The sequence below is a fragment of the Anser cygnoides genome, chromosome 7 (genome assembly GCF_040182565.1).
Source record: "Anser cygnoides isolate HZ-2024a breed goose chromosome 7, Taihu_goose_T2T_genome, whole genome shotgun sequence".
In the NCBI taxonomy this organism is placed as follows: Eukaryota; Metazoa; Chordata; class Aves; order Anseriformes; family Anatidae; genus Anser; species Anser cygnoides.
Genome location: NC_089879.1, coordinates 30,055,106 through 30,074,544, shown reverse-complemented (window position 1 = coordinate 30,074,544; position 19,439 = coordinate 30,055,106). Strand labels below are relative to the sequence as shown.

General features: G+C 37.1%; 1 protein-coding gene across 13 annotated transcripts in view; it reads left to right on the top strand.

Moving 5' to 3' along the window:
* The window catches only part of GRID1 (glutamate ionotropic receptor delta type subunit 1), a 699,294-nt gene that overhangs the window by 469,854 nt on the left and 210,001 nt on the right, over positions 1-19,439 (top strand). For all 13 annotated transcript variants that reach the window (XM_067000674.1, XM_067000673.1, XM_067000680.1 and 10 more), the window contains 2 exons: positions 2,288-2,341; positions 15,820-15,993. In XM_067000674.1, coding sequence (XP_066856775.1) covers positions 2,288-2,341; positions 15,820-15,993 — 228 coding nt within the window. The remainder of the gene's footprint in view (positions 1-2,287; positions 2,342-15,819; positions 15,994-19,439) is intronic.

Below are 19,439 nucleotides of genomic sequence, written 5' to 3'. Positions count from 1 at the left end.
CTTGACCCAGATATGTGAACCCAGAAGAATGAGTTACAATAATTCATTTGAAATTCCTGGGCTATTTCAGCACCCCAGACATAACGTTTATTCATACAAATTGCTCGCTGTTGCAGATAAATCACAAAATGTAGCCAATGCAATAACTCTGCACCTGAGCATTATTTAGTTCTGCTTTGCTAATGCTGGCAGCGCTTTGCTTTTCCTCTATATGTTACAGCACCTGGCTATTTTGGCTTTGTCTGAAGAACGCGTTAGACAGGGAATAAGGAAAAAATCTGCAAGTTTTCATTACTATTCACTTTCCTAGTAGCTGCAGTCCCTCAGTTAGGTGGTCAGTTTAATTTTCCAGACAGTTTAAAAGAAACACAAGGTAGACATTTAACCAAGGGAGACAATTTTTCACTGCATGCTGAGAGAAGGATTATCTTGTCAGAGGTGTCATCTTTAGTGGTTCACATCTACTTTGACACCAGGGAGAGTTGCATTTGCCATAATGCTGTTTACGATGATGATGAGAAATACTACATTCTGTCTGTGATGATTTTTCTCCTTGACGACTTTTCGGTTTCTCTTTTGGGATTTTTGTCTCTCTAAAAGAGTGTATCACCTTGTGGAGATGAGAAATAGATTGAGGTATGTGTATTGCCCACAATTTTCACCCTGGTTAGTGTAGTCTGAACAAGTGAGTAAAATTAAAAACAACAACAACAACAAAACATCACTTAGGCAAGTAATATATAGGTATTTCTTAACGGAGTATAAATGAAGAGTGACGTTAAAACTGTTGTTGGCTACGCAGCCAGTTTTTGTTTTGTTTTCTTGCTAGGGTCAGGTAACAGTACTCCCTTTGCCCACATTAAGGATGGATATCTTGTCACTGCACTTAAGCCTTGTAAGTTGTGGGCGTTTATTCTGAGCCAGTCATCTGTAGTCAGTGTCATGAGAGAAGGTGATTCATCCCATCTGATGCTAAGTATCCGAGAGTCTTATTATGCAAATGTATTCTGGAGAGGACGGTGGTTGATGATGTTCCTTCCCAGCCCAGTGCCGCAGTCTGCGGAGCCTCTCTATATCAGTGAAGTTGTTTTTGAGGCCACACACAGTGAACAGGGAAATTATCCAGGTTAAAAAACGGTAACTGGAAGGATTTTGGTCATTTGTGTTTGTTTTTAACTAGGTTCATTTCAGTGATTCATACGGCCATTTATAACATGGCTGTAAGAATATCTGCCCGATAAATGGGGTCCTGTTGTCACAGAAGAAGAAAGGCAGTGACGTGAAAAACTGGCTTTGTGTAATGAACTGCCTCCTGAAGTACATGTGTACACTGGGACTGTCCGGTTTTATTAGGTGAGATGAATCCGCAATAGTTGTTTAACTATGTGTTAAGCAGGACATTAGCAGTATCATTATCACTGTAGTGTACACCTCTTGATGCTTGGTATAGCTTTATTAGACTGCAGAATAACTCGAAGTGAGATTTTCTCTGTTAGACATTAGAAACAAATTAGAAACTTCCATGTGTATCACCCAATCCTTCCACTGAGGTCCTCATTACCAGTAGTGCTTATTGTGCTAGGGGTCTTTTCCAGTTTTACCTTCCTAGTGAACCATGAGGGTTATCTGTGTACTGGTAAGTATGTTGTCTGATGAGGTGGGCTGTTTTAATTTATATGTAACGATTATCCAAGTCCATACCAGGAAACCAGAAAAAGTATCCATGCAAATTGTAACTTTCTCTTGAGTCTTATGTAAATCTGAAGAGAGGCTGACTCATATGAGCTTCTCTTGAGTGTCTCAGAGTAGTGTTTTTAACTAACTAGGTTAACTAACAGTTAATCTGTCAGAGTTGTAATAAGGCAGAGGCAATATATTTTGGGAGGCATGTTGAAAAGAAAACCAGTCTACCAGGATCCATTATAAATGTTATAAGGAAGCTAAAACTCATGTACCACATATGTACCACAGTTGTTCATCACAGGACCTCTTATCATATCGATGTACTACACTGCTGCAATAGGCTTTCCTGGTACATCTACAGAATATCTTCGTGATACACAGTACTTTGGTTTAGATACAGAAGTCAGAGAAATGTGACTGCCACCAATAAGGTACCTTTTGATCAAGTAGCAGTGAAAGAGATGGAAAAAACTGTACTGAAACAATGCCAATGGCAATGAAAGCAATCAAAATGAGCTGTTACAGTACCTTTAATGTAAATTCTCTCTGGAATATGTTTCACATGTTTTATTTATTTTTATTATATTTCTTTTTATTTTCGTAGGCTGTGGAAACCAACCTTGCATCAAAGGATAGTCACTGGGTCTATGTAAATGAGGTAAGAAAGTCAAAAGAGACAACATAGCTTGTTGCATTCATTCGTCACCGTCTTCTGTTTCATGTGTTTTGATACACCAAACTGAGTATACCCTTTTACCATTTTTGCTTTTTGAATGGTACAAAAGGTAAACTTTGGTGCTGTAGCTTGTCTGTCTCAACTGAGTTGGTGTAGGTTGAATACCAAAGGTAAAAATAAAGCTTCCAATATACATTGTAGCATCTGGGAGACTATTTTTACCTTCATGTTGACCTCACCCTGATATCTATTTTCTAAGCAGAGAATATCTCAAAATAAATCTCAAATAAATACAGAAGTATCTGCCAGAATCTCACCCTTCACTGCTATGAAAGCCTGTACTCACATACAACGAGACGAAAGAGTTGCAAGTTTAGCTTGTTAAGAATACGCATTTACGTAATATGCAGGTTTTCTCTAGTGCAGAATTGTGTTGGTGTTTTGGCTAACATCCAGGATAGCATGGATTTAAAATGTGAGATTTCCTCTTTGCAGCAAACAGTATCCTGTCCTGCTACTATGGTGATTTATTTTACCTTAGTACCATGATGCCCTAATGGGAATCAATGCAAACTCATACTTAAAAAGCTTTGGAAAGCTTGAAATGTTGTACCATGTATAATCATTTAGAAATCACTGATTGTTCAAGATAAATGGCACAATTTTATATACTTTTGTTTTTAATATTGATTCATTAAAGGATAGCATAATATCTAATTTTAAAAGCTGTATTCACTGCTTTAGTTTTATAATTTAAATGCATAATCTCCAATTTAATAACCAATTCCTTTGTTAATTTCTCATTCCTTTCTTTGCACCTAGCTAATAATTTAGGATAGATTACTTTTAATAGTAACTGTAAATTGTACGGTGTGGCATTAGAAAAGCTCCGTAATTAAGGGGGTGGGGTGGGGAGAGACTGAAATCTCTGTAAAGGCTTTACAAATTTTTTCTAGGCCTTGTTACATTTATGTACCTCCTGATTTGTCAGCTGCAGTAATGGCCCATTACAAAATATCAGCAAGATGCCCAGAGAGTCGATGTTTATATCCGCATAAAGATAACATAGTGCATATTTCCTTAAACATTTATTGGGAGGGAGTGTTTGTGAATTTGTTATTTCTGCTGTTATTGTTTTGATGTTAAAACTCACTTCATAAAGCCTGAATGTGTAACATCACAAATAAAAACCTTCAGCACTCATGCACAAACATGTGCATACATACATACGCACACAGACACAAAAGGTGTCTGCTCGTATTTTGAGAACTTTAATTTTTCTCTGTTACGGCTACAGACTGGATGGGGAGGCAAAATTCAAATCTAAAGTACAAATTAATTTTTCACAAGAAAAAGAGCTCAATTTCCATGCAACCCAGCAAAGTATAGGGAACTTACTATTACAGGCACAACATGCAATATAAATGAAATGTATTGACAAATATTAATACGCATACTTATAAATATGTCAACATGCAATTAAGTTCAAGTAAGTGCATAAACTTTTTCAGCTTCCTGAAACCAGAGAAAATAAATCTCCACTTAAAGAGAAGGAAATTTAGATTACCCTTCCCCCTGTTGTTTTTTGTTTGTTTGCTTGTTTTAGGTCTTTGTATGCTTAGAGCTATTGTGAAAATAAAACACTTTACACATCCACAGGGGTGTATCTGTAGAAGGTTGGATTCCTTAGGGCTTGCTTTTTATTTAATAGCATGCATTTCCCTGCGCTACCAAGAAGTCAAACTGAGTATGTTGTCCACAAACATTTCCAGCTAGTATCAATGAGGACTGCATGGTTACTTCATGGAAAATATGCTATTCCTTGACTGGGTGTGGTTAGGCACTGTGATTTGCAGAATGGAATTGACTTTAATTCCCCACAGCCAAATCAGCTCTTTTGATGCAATTCCATACCTAGCCTGCCAGGTGTAGTGCATTCTGTAAAATAATGCCAAATACATGTGATGAATACTGTTCTTGAACACCCTCTCACTATCTGCTCTGTGTCCCACCTCTCATCAAGACCATGAAAACCTGAACTTCAGACTTATTTGGCTATAGTAAGAACAGCTTTTTAGTACAGTGTTATTTCTACAAGAATTGTATTATTAAACCTTGAGTTATTCATACTTTAGTGTCTCTGCACTGATAACCAAATCTCTGTCCCATATGCCAGAACAGGAGTTAAATTTCAAGAGTTTCAACTTATTTTATCGCTTTAATTTTATTATATAAGCAACATTACCAAGCTAACTTAAAACTGTATGTCTGGTAAGCTTATTACACTGCAAATGAACAAATGTGGACTATTAGAGTTGTATTCAAATTGCAGTGCTCTGCTGTCAAGAGCCTGCGTTTGTTAGTATCTAATAACCTGAGTCTCTGCTGAGGTATCCATTCAGTTTGGATGCTACTGGTGGTGCAAAACAACTCAGTCATCTTTGGAAAAAGGGTTGGAAGGCTGAAACATTACTTGGCAAATTTTCCTGGATAGGAGAATACATAGAGAGAGGTCTTTTCAGGGAACATCATGCTCTCCTATGTCCTCTTTGAAGTCATTATTTGTCTTTCTCCTCATCTTCCAATATGTCATAACAACCGTATTATATTTTAAAAATAAACTTTTGTAAAGCATGTCTACTTTTCTCATTTAAGACATTTTATATTTCAAACTTGCAGATCTATTGAAAGTAGTGAAGATACAAAGGGAAAATAGAAATGTATTTCTAATCACCCTCCCTATTTTAGATTTTTTTTTCTTCCTCTTTAGTATTATTTAACTAGAAATGCTGAATGATTCCTTGCATTCATTTAGGTAGTGGCCATATGTGAATTCTGGGTTAATCATGCCAAATAGCTTTTCAGAAGCCAAAATATATGTGATTTTTAAAACATTCTCGGAAAAGCAAACAACTCTTGAGAGCAATGACTAGTCCATGCTTATTGGGAGTTGCCAATAGCCAGCAATTTTGACTCTAAGGAAAATCTTTTTGAACATATCTAGTGTTCTGCTTACCTCTGTGCTGTTTATGCCTTGATGTGTTGGTGAAGTGACCTACTGGCTTTGATGGATGGGTGTTTCTTCTTGTGGCATGACGTGGGACATTTCTAAGTGCTCCACAATGCTACCTTCCCCCACTACTTTTTTTTTCCCCTGTCTTTTTCCTTGTTTTCATTTTCTATTTTATCTTTTTCTGTTACATTTCTTTCTCTTTGGTGCCTGATATCAAGCATCTCTTCTGGTAACTTCTGACATTTTTTGTTCTCCCCTTCTCTTTTTTTTGCACGTTCAGAGAAGATGCTGTGCACTGCCCAGGGCATATGTCTGTGGGAGAAGCACAGCAGCAGTACTTGAAACTGAATTTGTATGTGGTTGTACAAGGAACAATTCTCTAGGAGTCTGCATCTGCTTTTTTTGTTAGCAGCGGTAGTAGGTCTGGGGGTATAAATACCACTAGAAACCATGTTTCCCATTCTGTCATACATTTCATGGTTTAGAATTTTTCTCTGTTCCAAGGGAGAGAGAGAAGATAAAAGAAATTGTTCTGCAAAACTGAACTTTGGACAAATACATATATATATATATATATATATATAAATTAAACACAGCATTTTATTTCTTTATATCAATATATCTATTTCTAATTTCAGGTTTATTCATTCGTATATATACATGAGTTCATTATTTTTATGTATAAACCAGTTAAATACACAAAAAAAATCAACCATTCTTCATGGAAATGAAGTGGCTACTGAATGTAACTGTTCATTCAAATGAGTCGTTTTGCCATTATCAGATCCTTTCTTTCATCTTTTTCATCACTATTCAAAATTTTCCTTGGAACGTATTAGACATGACAGGACAGAGCACAACATTATTAGTTGAGATTGGAGAGAACTTTTCCTGAAGGACAGGTGTGAAGAGAGGATGTGTAGTGTTGCGTGTCCTAACTACACATACTTGCTCTGAAGCAAAGGAGCGGTGAGAGTCAGGCTTGTTGAATACCCGTGTGGAAATACAAACAGATACTGGAGATGACTTCTGTGCATCTCTGACAGAAATGTCCAAGGGATTAGAAATAGAAATAATGGTGGATATTAATTTTCCAGGTAGCTGAAAAAGTAATGTTGGAGCACAGACAACACTTCACAGTTTCTTTTGATTGACAGTGTTATCCCTTCATATTTAAAAAGTTAAGGACAACAGTCAGTTCAGATTTCATTAAGGCTACCAAGAACAGGGATAATGGACTTCGGTTAAAAGGTTCTTCCACTTGACAAATTTCGGGAAGTACTAGGGCTTTTAGAAAGATAATATGATGAGTATGGGATGTCAGAAGAACTGTGGAGTTCTGTGAAGAGAAGACATAATAAGATATTTTGGTTCAGTAAGGATATTTTTACAGATCTTGAAATCAAAGAGGTATTCTACAAAAAAGAGTGGGGAGAAAGGTGGATAACTGAGGAGGAATGTAAAGGCATAATGAACAAAATGATTACAAAATCAGATTGAGGAGCAAAATGACTCATACCAGGGGTCAAAAAAAGCAACAAGAAAAGGTTATATGTAGTAGAAGGTAAAGTGTAATGTGATTACTAGGGAAAAAAGCAAGTGAGACTAATGTTTTTATTGACATACTTGATTCTATATATTGATTTATAGAAAGTATTAATTGTAACCAGTCTGCTAAAAACAACAACAACAAAAAAAAACAAAAAACAACACATGTTTTAGTAGTACCAATTTATTTAAATAAATCTGAGGCAGTCCACCAGATGAAATCCAATATTGTCCTGAGTACATTGGCTGTGGCTACAAAATAGCTAGTAAACGTCTGCTGCAGGAGCAACGTGGAATCATCATAGTTAATAAACAGAATATGAATCAATACTGTTGTGGTCTTGCAAAACAATCAAATCTAGTTCTTAGATATATTACTGGAAAAATCCTTTGTAAGATAAGGGAGGCAATTATTTTGCTCTGCTTGACATCGGTGTGGACTTGTTGGAACCATATTGCAAGTTCTGGGCAAGACGCTTTAAAACAAAACAAGAGGATGCAGAACAATTTTGAAAATCCAGAGAGAACACCTAGCATGATGAAAGCTTGGTAAAATATGACCCATGAGGAAAGGCTGAAAGAATTATATTTTTTCCTATGAAACTCAGGAGATGAAACAAATGTATAGCAGCAGAACAGATAATTAAAAGAAGAATGTGATCACATGTTCATTCTGCAAAGATAAGGGAAATGCAATTTAATCTTCAGCAGTAAAAATTAGATAGGGTATTGAGAAATGATTTATAATCTAAATGTCGTAATGAATAGGAGAAACTTCCTCCATTACCTTCTTCCGTGTCATCATCTCTATCTTCATACCTTGTTCTATTTTTGTTGTTGTTCTTCAATTTTCAGCATCCTACTCACGTTATCTTAGTGTGCTAAATATTTTCAGATCTCAGTTTGGAAAGACAAAGACAAGTGTATTATGAACACCACTGGGTATTACTTTTCAGATCTGCACCTTCTATTATAGGTTATTTTACATACCTTTTTTCAATATGTGTGTGACAATGGCAGTTTATACAAATAGTCACTGTATACGCTTCTGATCAAATAATTTATTTGATAACTTTGCTGACAGACATGAAATTTACGGGAATTGTGTCTCACGTTCATTTTTCAATCAGCAAGAAACTCTATCTCAAGTCTGCTATTTAGCAAGCCAGAGCGATTGTTTGATTACTTTTTGTTAGCCAAATCCACCTTTGGGGTAGCTCCAGAGATTTGACTTAGCCAGGGATGAATCTACAATTGTATTTCTAGATATCAGTTATTTGAAATGTATATTGTGATTGCACATACTTTTGATAGAAATATACATAGTAATGAATTGCTGACACCGTCAGTGCTATAAAAATAAATTTAATTGTAAGGTGTAAAAAATAAGTCAAAGTCAAAGGTTAGAGCTTCTACTTGACTACAGTTTTCATTTGTTGCTTTTCCATTGAACTGATTCTTGTTGGTCCAGATTAGACCTCATCAGATCAGATGCAAAGGGGCCTTTGTTATTAACACAAAATAACCTATTATTGTGCTGTTTTTTCAGTGTTAGAATTACCACATCCTCTACCACATGGAATAGCAAATGCTGAAATTCAAACAATATTCACTTCTAAATTCTCATCTGGAACTGTAGGGATTGTGGGGAGAACTGGTGGAAGTTTCATGACATTAGTTCCTTACTGTGTAAATTATCAACTTATTACATGGAACTCTATAGAAAAGGTATATGCTGTGGGGAAAAAAAATACTCCTAATAATCAATTAACTACCCATGTGTGTAGTTGTCATGGCAAGACACTTAGAGAAAGAAGGGAGGAGTTCTTTCTATTAGAGCAAAGCTTTGTTACTTTGCAAAAACTGTATCATGCATTCTTCCATTGCATTTTTCTGTGAACCACTGTAAAGTTGCCAGAATTAAGCTTTGTAAAGGAGAAAGGAATCATAGTTTTGATTGCCCTGGTAGATGCACTAGCACAGTTCCCAACGTTTGTCTGTGTTCCTGGGGACTACAAGGTGGATAATTCAATACAATTCAAGATATAGTTTAATGCTATGCAGGGTAGCTTGACTCTAAGGCTCAGTACGGCTTACTTCTTTATCACTAAGAAAAACATGTTCTGTTGTTTTTCATATTTAAAAACAAACAAAAATCAACCAAACAACTTATGCTACAGCACTTTAAGATGGATAGCAGAAAGGTAAGTTGTATTTGTAATTGCTCTTGCAAAATCGAAGATGCTTTTTTATTGTTAGAATATTCTAAGCCAGCCCATCTTATTGTGCTAACCTGAGCTTAATAACTAGGGCTTTTCAAAAGCCCTATATCTTTATTTTGCTGCTTATGTACAGTGTTAACCATAAATACAGGTATTTAAGCATCGGTGACCAGTTTGTTGTTGATGAAAATCTGAAATATATAGCATAAGGCTAAAGGAATAAAGTAGTCTACAGATTCTAAATCCATAGGAAAGCAAAGTATTCAGTAGTTAGAAGATTAATGAAATTCATGTAAGCTTTAACTCCAAAATAAAATTAAAGTCTAAATAACATCCAGAAAAAAAGGATGCTTCTGTATGTTTTCTATTTTCAATCCATGAAAAACATTGGAATGGAAAAGTTGGAGGCACTGAGCACTGGCAAACTACTATAGCAATTGCAACTGTAAAGTATTTGGATAAATTCTTCACAACTGTGCTGAAGAACTGCACTCCTACTTGTCAGAAGTCCTCACAGTTGAGGATGAGAAGGTAGAAATGAAACAGGAAGAAAATGTCTTGTAATTTCTGCAGGAGTAGTAATAAAATGATTTGAAAATATAACAAGAGCACAGGTTTCATCAGTGGCAAGAAATCATAGGAACTTAGAGCATTAAAAGGACTTGGGGAACTCTGAGCTGTGTTGAGATAATGTTACTCCAAAAGTTTGGGTAACCATGTTCACTTGAATATGAGTCAAAATTCAGACAACAGTTGACCTTATTCTTCCTTTCTGGGCTGTTGATGCATTCTGAATGATTCTGGTTATTCTGATAGCACATGTATTGTAGAGCTTCATCAATTAAATAAAGCTTTCCCAAACTCAACCCAGGTGATAAGACAGAACCAAGTACAGATAAAGTTTCTGTTTTATTGATGCTTTTCCCCCTCCACTTCCAGAGCATTCACTCAAAATGTGCTTCTGCTAATGGTTCAGTGGACTTTTGCTCAATTTTCTCATGTCTGCTGTTTTATAGGTCTATTTTCACCACCCTGTCTGTAAGAGGCAGTTTGTTATATGAGAGATGAGAAAGTGTTCCATTGTCTCTGTCCTGGTGTGACGTATTTCTTGCTTTCCATTTCTACCCTGCAGCTCCAGTGCTTCTGCCAATAGTTCTCTCTCCTTTTACCACATTGGACATGCCTAGTATTTCTGCAGTTATTCATCCCTTTTCTTTCAGAATCAAATGGCTTCTCAGTCATCATCCGGGCACTTCTTCTAGAGGAAAATAATGATATAGAGATCTCTATAAAATATTTTTCAAAGATTGAGAAAAATGAGCAGAGAATAGCATGGCAATTATCAAATAAAGTGTCTCAGCAAGCTACTTTATCTCTCTTTTTTTCCCCAAGGGTAGCATGTAGGAAGATGTTAGGTTATGTGTGATGAACAGTGTCTTCCTAATGCAGGGCTTGTAGAGTAATCTTGGGGAAACTTTTGACTTCAGAAGAAAAATTCCTTATGAATGCAGTGTTCTTCACTTTTATTTGGAAAATCTTTTTCATTTTGGCTAGAAACGCCTATGTCATGCCCTCTGAGTGACCAACTGTCAGACCCACGGGGGTCTGCAGATAGTTATGGCTTCATTTTTACTTAGGTAGAACCGGGACTGTCTAGAATTCTACTCAATCTTTCTGTCTATATGGAAGGAAGTTCCAAATTTTCTTTTAGAGAGTCACTGTAAGTGGTGATGCTGGTATTTATTCTGATAATAAGAAGATAAATATTTTATGCTTCCCTGTGCCTTATTTTGTTTGAATAAGGCAGAATTTTAAACAATAATTCAAAATGAAAGTAGGGCAAGCATTCTAAGATATGCATAATCTTTTAAAATGATACAAAAATGCACAGTTTTAAAAAAAAGAATTAGAATACTAGAAAACTGGATTTTTTTAAGATCTAGCAAATTACACATTTCAATGCAAAACTTAATAATTATTTACATGTCTAAATTTATTCCAGTTTTATTCCAGTAATGTATATTTACCACTTGCCCACACAAATCTTTTGAATGCTATCTATGGTACTACAGATTTTTTTCCCAAAAAATGTATAATTTTCTTATATGCCTGAAATATAGATGTGTGTGTGTGTGTGTGAAACTTGACTGCATATGCACCTGCATCCTGCTCAAAGTAATTTGTAGGGTTCAGAATTGACCTAATTCTCTTGCTGTTGAATTACATTGAAACGGTCAGTTAGGAGCAAAGTCAGATGAGTGTGTTGTTATGAGTTCTTTTGTCAGTGAAATACACATTAAAATCAATGGCAATTTATGTTTTGTCTAGCTTTAATAGCTGTCATTTTACATGCTTTTTTTCTGAGATAATTACTTTTTATTATGGAATAATGTTTTCTTAAATCAGAGGATCTTTTACTGTATAGGCACTCACAATGATCTGAGACAGACTTCTGGGCACCCACTGAAGACTCCTTATAACTAGAAATAAAGCTAATTCAATGAAATTATAATCCTGTGGGGATTTTTAGGGGCATTGGGTTAAAGGAAAAGAAGTGAGCCAACGTCAAATGTGTGGGAGGACAATGAGGACAGAAGTTGGACAGGTGGTCATGCAGACTTGTATTAGAATATTTTCTGTGATATGAAAAATGTCCATGACTTAAAGTATTAACCTGTATATATATGTGTGTGTATGTGTCTGTTCATGTGGGATACAGGGAAGCCAGAGTAATATTAAGGTTGAATAAATCTATCTACAGAGTGAGCTGTCACGAATGTCTTAAAAACTGCTTATTGTGAAAGATGTTTTCTGAATTTTCAACTAGTGAACAAGCATCCATTTATAGATGTATGTAATGCATTGAGAGGAGCAAGAATAATCTAACAAATAGCATTGATCCTAATGTAAAAATTCTTTGTATATCTGCAGCTTTGTCTCCATGAGCATCCTTGTCCTCATTGCCATTCAGTTTAATCCTCCAGCTTTCTCAGGGATATTCTTTCTGGAATTCTCTTTTTGTTCTTTAAATTATTAATGTCATTAAAATTTATATTATTCTGTCATTACCTCTAAGAAAATAGAGATTATAATGTGAAACATAATTGTCTCATTTTGCAATTTCTGTTATGATAGTTGGGCACAACTAGTGCAGATTTAAATATTCCCCTGAGCAATATGGATAGGTATTAAGAACTAACTGAAGTTCTTTTTGTGCAGATAAATAAATAGATAAATGAATTCCCCCAAATGACCAATGTATGTTAGCAAATAGATAAATTAATGCTACAAATTCTTGAAGAGTGAACTTTGCCATTAATATGTCACATTAACAGAAAATAGTGTTTAAAGGAATACCTTTTCAATGTTGAGTTGGGTGGTAAGAACTAATTTTACAGATTTACACTTATGTATGCCTACCAAACTATTTAAGTGTTCCCTAAATTATTTGGACTATCCAAATTCTTTCTCTTAATGAAGGCAAAATACAGCATAAGGACACATATATGAGAACATACTTTATTCCTGGGAAAAGTGCTCTCTCTCCATCCTCATTCAAGAAATTCAGTATTTACAGGCCTGACTGCAAATTGCTATTTGAGGTGCAGGGCAATTTTTCTTCCTTAAAACATCCCAGAGCCAAGCAAATGACACCATCTGTATTAAGTAAGGATTTACCCCTGTTGAAGTAGTAACATCATGGGTTCACTAAAGTCTGAAAGTGGGCATTTAATATGGAATTTGGTGAGGAGAACTTGCATGGCCAAACCAATTCGTAAGTACTATTTAGAATGCAGCGTTCACACCTACTACAGGAAGTAATTACTGTGCTGTCTTGTGATGTGTAATGATCCATGACCACGATTGGAAAATTGGGGTACATTTGTTTGGAAAAAAAGCTCTAGGATGGTATTAAATGATTTGCTTAGTTATCAGTTTCACGTTGTAAAGAGAATTTTCCTATGATACACAGGAAAGAAAACGTGTAACTTTTAAACAAATAACTAGAGGAGTAGAGTTTAATTATAAGATCAGCGTGAAATGTTTTTTTCCTCTGTGACTTAGAACTATTTATTGAATATATGCTGTTACCCTGATGGATCTAAATGTAAAAGCCAACTTCACATATATTTATTTCTTCTTTCTTGGATTGTAGGCTTTTTTTTTTTTTTTCTCTCTGTATTTATCACAGTCAGAACACAGGTGACCTTTCTACATGTGACATTTAAAATTTCACGTGCTTCTAAGCCAGAACTGTGGTTTTCCTAGAAATGAGCCCTTGGGGCCTACTGACACTATGCAAGGCAAAGGGCTGCAGCCACACCACTAGGCCAGGGAAGCACAGCCGGGCCGCTCTGGTGAAGGACAGTGGTCACCTGCCCCCCTCCGCATTTCAGGCACTCAGCCTCACTGTCCTGCTTGTGGAGCCACCCCAGGTGCCCCACTTTGCTTTGTAGGTGCCCCTACAGCCACGTTTCTGTACCACCACCCTGGCTGGAGTCAGCCTGTGGTAGGCCTAGAAAGGCCTACCTGTTTTCTTCTTTGACTGTACAGTGACTAGGCTCTCCCATACATGTGGCATGAGTTGAACTAAAGTTTTGGATGATTCATGGTATTTTTCTCAAAAGATATCTTCTGATTCCAGTCAGTCTGAGTTTGCCAGTCAAGGGATGCAACCTAGAGGGTTATGAGTTAAAGGTATCCCACAAACCTGTTTCCCCCTCAGACCGCAGTGGCAGAAACTTAGACATCTTTTGTGGCATTAACACCCTCAGCCCCAGAGAAGAAGAATTGAAGGCTGCTCTCTGAAGGACTCTACTAGAGCTCAAGGGTCTCCTGTGGTGACCCCCTGCGAGGCAACAGGTGCAGCCCTGAATTTTCTATCAAGACTCAAAATCTTTGGCTTCTTTTAGAATATATTTATTTCTGTTTTCACTCAGCATCAGTTGGTCTGTCATTAATACAACGAATTTCACCCTCTACAAAGTTAAAAATTCATGTTCCTAAAAAATTATGGGAAATCAGCAAAGAAAAACTAAATTGAGCCAAAGTTACAATACTAGTCGACCGTAACAAGTAATTATAACAACCCCATGGTCATTTCACTCACAGCTTGACAGAGCAAATGGCAAGAAAAGAAAATATTTTTTCTTGAATGTTAAAAGTACAGAGTCGAGTTCTCTTCTGCTGATGGCACATTGCAAGGTGTGGGTTGTGGTGACAAAACGGACAAGTACAGCAATACAAATTGTTGGCAGCCCTCTGAAAGAGGCCGTGTGTGACCTTGGCAGTGGGGTGGCCCAGATCTGCAGATTGCAGACAACCTGTGCTTGAGATGGGCTGGTGTGACTTGCAAAGCTGCTGGTGGCAGTGGTATGGAGCTCGGATGTCAAGCCGTTCATTGAGAAGGGTGCGCCTGAGGGAACGAATGCAGTCTAGTGCAACCGCCTGTCATTTCCAATGGTGAGCTCCTGGTAGGAAATAGCCATCACAAGCTGTACCACTGTTATGATTTCAGGATCAGCTAAGACCATGATTTTCAAACTACTTGTTCCTAGAGTAAAAATAGAGGGTTTGTTTAGATACAAAATACAGAAAAGCATGTGGTTGAGTTGGCTCCAATTGCAACGTAAGGGCAGTCAGTAGATGCAGGATCTGTCCATGACCTTGAGGTTTCCTTGGTTTGTTCAGCCCAGAGCAGAGCAGGCCGAGGGGAGGCTTCATGGCGGCCTGCAGCTCCCTCACGAGGGGAGCAGAGGGACTGGGCGCTGAGCTCTGCCCTCTGGGGACAGCGACAGGACCCGAGGGAACGGCATGGAGCTGGGACAGGGGAAGGTCAGGCTGGGGGTTAGGGAAAGGTTCTGCACCCAGAGGGTGGTCGGGCACTGGGACAGGCTCCCCAGGGAAGCCATCACTGCACCAAGCCTTTCAGAGTTCAAGAAGTGTTTGGGCAAGGCTCTCACATATATGGTCTGATTCTGGGTGGTCCTGTGTGAACCAGGAGTTGGACTTGATGGTCCTTGTGAGTGCCTTCCAACTCAGGGTATTCTATGATCCTATTTATCCCACATTATTCTGTATGCAGAAATTCACATTCGTATATGTGTCAATCCCTACCATAAAGTTTCACATATTTTTGATTTCATAATGTAGATAACCTCAAAAGTCTTCCCTAAGTCATTATGATAAGGATTAGCCTGAATAATTTACTCTTTTTATGGGAAAAGTACTTTCTTGTACTATTCTCAGATATAGGGGCCCTGTTTTCTAAAGATGGTAATGTTTTCTATTTGTTTTGGTCTGAGTATGTAGTGAGGTTCTATTCTGTTAAACCAACATTCTTTCTGTATACATTTTGTTTGAAGGCTTTTCTTGTTTTTTACTTAGAAACCTATTGAGACCATCTTGGTGCTTCTCTGTGAGGAACTACCTCCACAATATGTTAGTATTGCCGAAGTAGATGGTACTGTGTTAAGCTGTTTTCTTTTGTTTCAGATGATTAATTTAAAAAGTGCTGTTATTAAACACAAAATATGAACATTTGTCCTAGAAAACACATGCATCTGTAACTTGTTTTCTTCCACTGTCCATTTAAAAACATTTATCAAATAATGAAAGATAAATATAAAATGTCTAGGCAGGTATATATTTTTAAAAGTCTGTGTCTCCATTCACAGGAAATCACCGATAATGAAATATTAGAGTTGGTACATAGTGCTCTGGGGAGGATGACAGTTATCCGGCAAATTTTCCCGCTCTCAAGAGACAACAATCAGAGGTGCATGAGGAACAATCACCGAATATCATCGCTGCTGTGCGATCCACAAGAAGGCTATCTTCAAATGCTGCAGGTCAGTAGCTGTGCCCAGCAGAGAAGTCCATTTTAGGAATTTGACATGAGATAGTTTTCTGTGACTGAATTACCTCAGAGGGAGAATAAAATTAATGCAGACAAATCTGTGCATATAACTTTTGATCAGCTTTTCCTGACTTAATTCTTTATTTCCCAGAAACAAGTGCCTTAGATATGATCTTATGTCCATTAAGTACTAGAAAGCAGTTGCAGTAACTCAGAGGTCGTTTTGGATATGTCATGCTTTTACAATTCTCTCTGTATGTGAAAAAAAAAAAAAGTAAGAAAGAAAGAAAAAGTTGTGCTGTTATAGTATTGTTGTATCACTATTTATTTATCATATTTATGCCTATTAGACATCTGATGTGAAAGAGTTAATCTGGGAGGATAACAACTTTGATCGGTATTAGACTGTGGAGCATTTCATATTTAGTTAAATGGACAGAATCCAGCTGATGTGTTCAATCTGTCCCGTTTCAATAGTCTCAGAAGTCTCTCACAGCTGATGATTGTTTGAGCATGTGAAATAGGCACTGCTAGTTTGAGTTCCAGATTTTGGTAATAGATTTGACTCTGGTGCAGGCAATATGTCAAGATTTCTTGGTAATTTAACCCAGTTATCAGAATTTTTCTCGCATTAATTTCAGCTTAAACATAGTTTTAATAGCTATTTCCAATGATAGTGCAAGAATTTTGAATCGGGTCTTAGGCTTTTGATAGGACTCTCTGTGTTTCTAGTTTACTTTAGTTATGGCTAAGAATTTCATCTGTAGTACTTTTGAAGCTGCTGGATAAAACTGAAAACTTTAGTAAGATTGAGTGTACAAGCTTGGTGACAGCCTTTTTGTTGTAAATTTGATCTTAACCCAAGATGGTGTGAGTATACAAAGGTCAAACCTGTGAGTTGGGAAGAATGGGTGCTGTGTGTGAGGGTGAGTCTATTTAGGGCTTGGTTAGGCTGTGGGGAACGGGCTGTCTGCAGTCTGGGCTTCTGCAGCATGGTCAGGAAAAGGGCTCTTCCCAGGGGTTAACTCACTCTCTGGCTTGGAAGAGCTTCTGCAGAGCAAGGTGTGAGGCTTACAGGAAACCAGGAGAGGAAGGGAGATTCCCAGGAAGAGAGATGCGTAAGGGAGAAGTTTTTCCAAGGAACATGGATGCAGATGTGTGTTGTTCAGGCCCTACTAAAAAAGGTTTTAGCTGTAGGAACTGAAACCTTCAAGGAACGGGTATGGGTATTTCCTCCTTAAAGAGAACCTCTGCCTGACTCAGATCAGAGTGGGTTTCGGGGGCAGACTTTGGGAAACGCCCGTAACATGCACTGTCTCTCTGAGCACTGCTCTGCTCTTTCTGTGTAGGGAAAGTCTGTGCTTATCTTGGTATTAGAAAGAAAAAGACACTTTTGATCTTTGTTAGCAACTTTGAGGTATACTGTAATGAGAACAAAGGCCACTCGTTTCAGAGGATCAAAGCAATTTCCAGCATGTTGAAAAAATTATCTATCCTGCACCAACAAATCACTCACTGGGGAACAATCTTGCATTATGACAGGATTCTGAGTATTTCTGTCTATGCTGGTTTATGCATAATGTAATTCAGAGACTCATATGAAGGGCTGGCAGACACCTCTCTGAGGAAGTTATTTGCTAAACCACTAATTGGTTTGCTAGCATGAATAGCCTCACACCCTGTTACTGAAGTTCACTGACAAAGGACTCTTTAGGAATCTAAATACCCTTCCTACTGCTTCACAAGTGTGGGTTTTGAGAAGCAAAACATCTTCAGCATTCAGATTTTCTGTCCTTCAGAAATATTATACTACTTTAGAAACAGCTATTAAGAGAATGGAACAGTAATGTTATTCTTTACCCATTAATTCCTTCTCAAGGAACTTAGAAACGAGAAAGAGGTGCACAGAGGTGCACAGGTGTATAGTTAGTGTTATGGAACTTGATTCCATAACTTTCATGTCCAGCTACACTGAAAAGGAATACTAAGAAAAATGAAGGGCACTGTTCACTGTTACCAGTCTCTCAGATTAACCACACTCAGTAGTCTTGTGTTATTTTTAAGTTTCTGCAAGTTGAATATAGGATGTTTTTATCATATGCTGTTATATCTGAAGCATATCTGCATTTTTTCATAGGCTTTGCCAAAACATCTTATGTAACACCTTGTGGGCATAGAGCTCATATTCATTTCTAAGTACGACTGGCATATTATTAATGGTCCTGCAATTCAGGTACTTCCAATCTTCTGTTTCCCTTTTCTCGCTTAAAAAATAGTTCTGACCTTTTGCTGTAAAGAAGTACATCACTAAATTACCCGGTACCAGAGGCTGCAGTAGCTCCTAGCTATGTGTCAGGCTGCATGAATCCACCAGAGGCATTGACCGCCTGCCGGCACTGAGTCCTTGCATTGCTTTGAAGTAGTTTGATTAACACCACAGTTTGGAAATCCCTGGCTCATGCTCCCTTGGGCAATTTCATATTAATAATTCTTTGTTGTCAAGGTTACTTACCAGCTATTGTTGGTTAATTATTTATTTAATGACTTTGAAAAAGAATAAGCTAATCTCTGTCAGCCTCTAGCTGTAAGATTTTATAGGGGAGAATTTGGCATTTTTTAACAAGCTAGTAAAGAAAGAAACATTTACATCATGGATTATTAACTTTCTTCTGGCTAAATTAATGAAAATCTTTTTGGCATGGTTTTGTTCTCAGTGTCTTTATTACCATATCCTGGAAAGTTGTTTTTCAGTGGGTGATCATCCCAGTTTGGCATTCTGACAAGACTTTTAAAGATCAGGCTGTTCTGCAAGCTCATCCAAAAACTCATCTGTTCCTAATGTTTTGTGGAAATCCAATCTTACTCCATCAACCCACTTGTCAAAATTTTGCTCATACCCTTATTTCTTGCACATATAATATGCCCAGCTGAGTTGCTGCTTCAACTGGAGAAAAGCATTTATAAGGTTTTCTGTCTTGGTCATTTTATTTGAATTCACAGGACTATATTAATCTCTGTCTTATTCTTCATATATGTTTTCTGTGTCCATCTCTTCTACTTTTTATTAAGTGTAGCACTTGTCGTCTTCCACTGATGATGTGTATCGTGTGGTTTGGGCCATCAGCATTGTCAGTATCGCCTTATCTGGAGAAAGAATACTGAGGCATGTTGGGATTTAAAGACAAATCCAGTTAATCCTATATGCCTTGTATGTATGTATTCCTATGTGGCATTTGAATGGTGTTTAGCAAGATTACCACTATTAAACTGTTTAGATGATTTCAGACATAGTTTTCCACACTCAATTTTAAGAATTTTAATGCATAATCTATTTCTTCTTTTCAAACTCTTCCTTTTTAAATATTAGCTTTGAAGCTTGTCTACAGACTTAATTTTTGACGAAGATATTTTTTCTTACTTCAGATCATTCAAGATGTG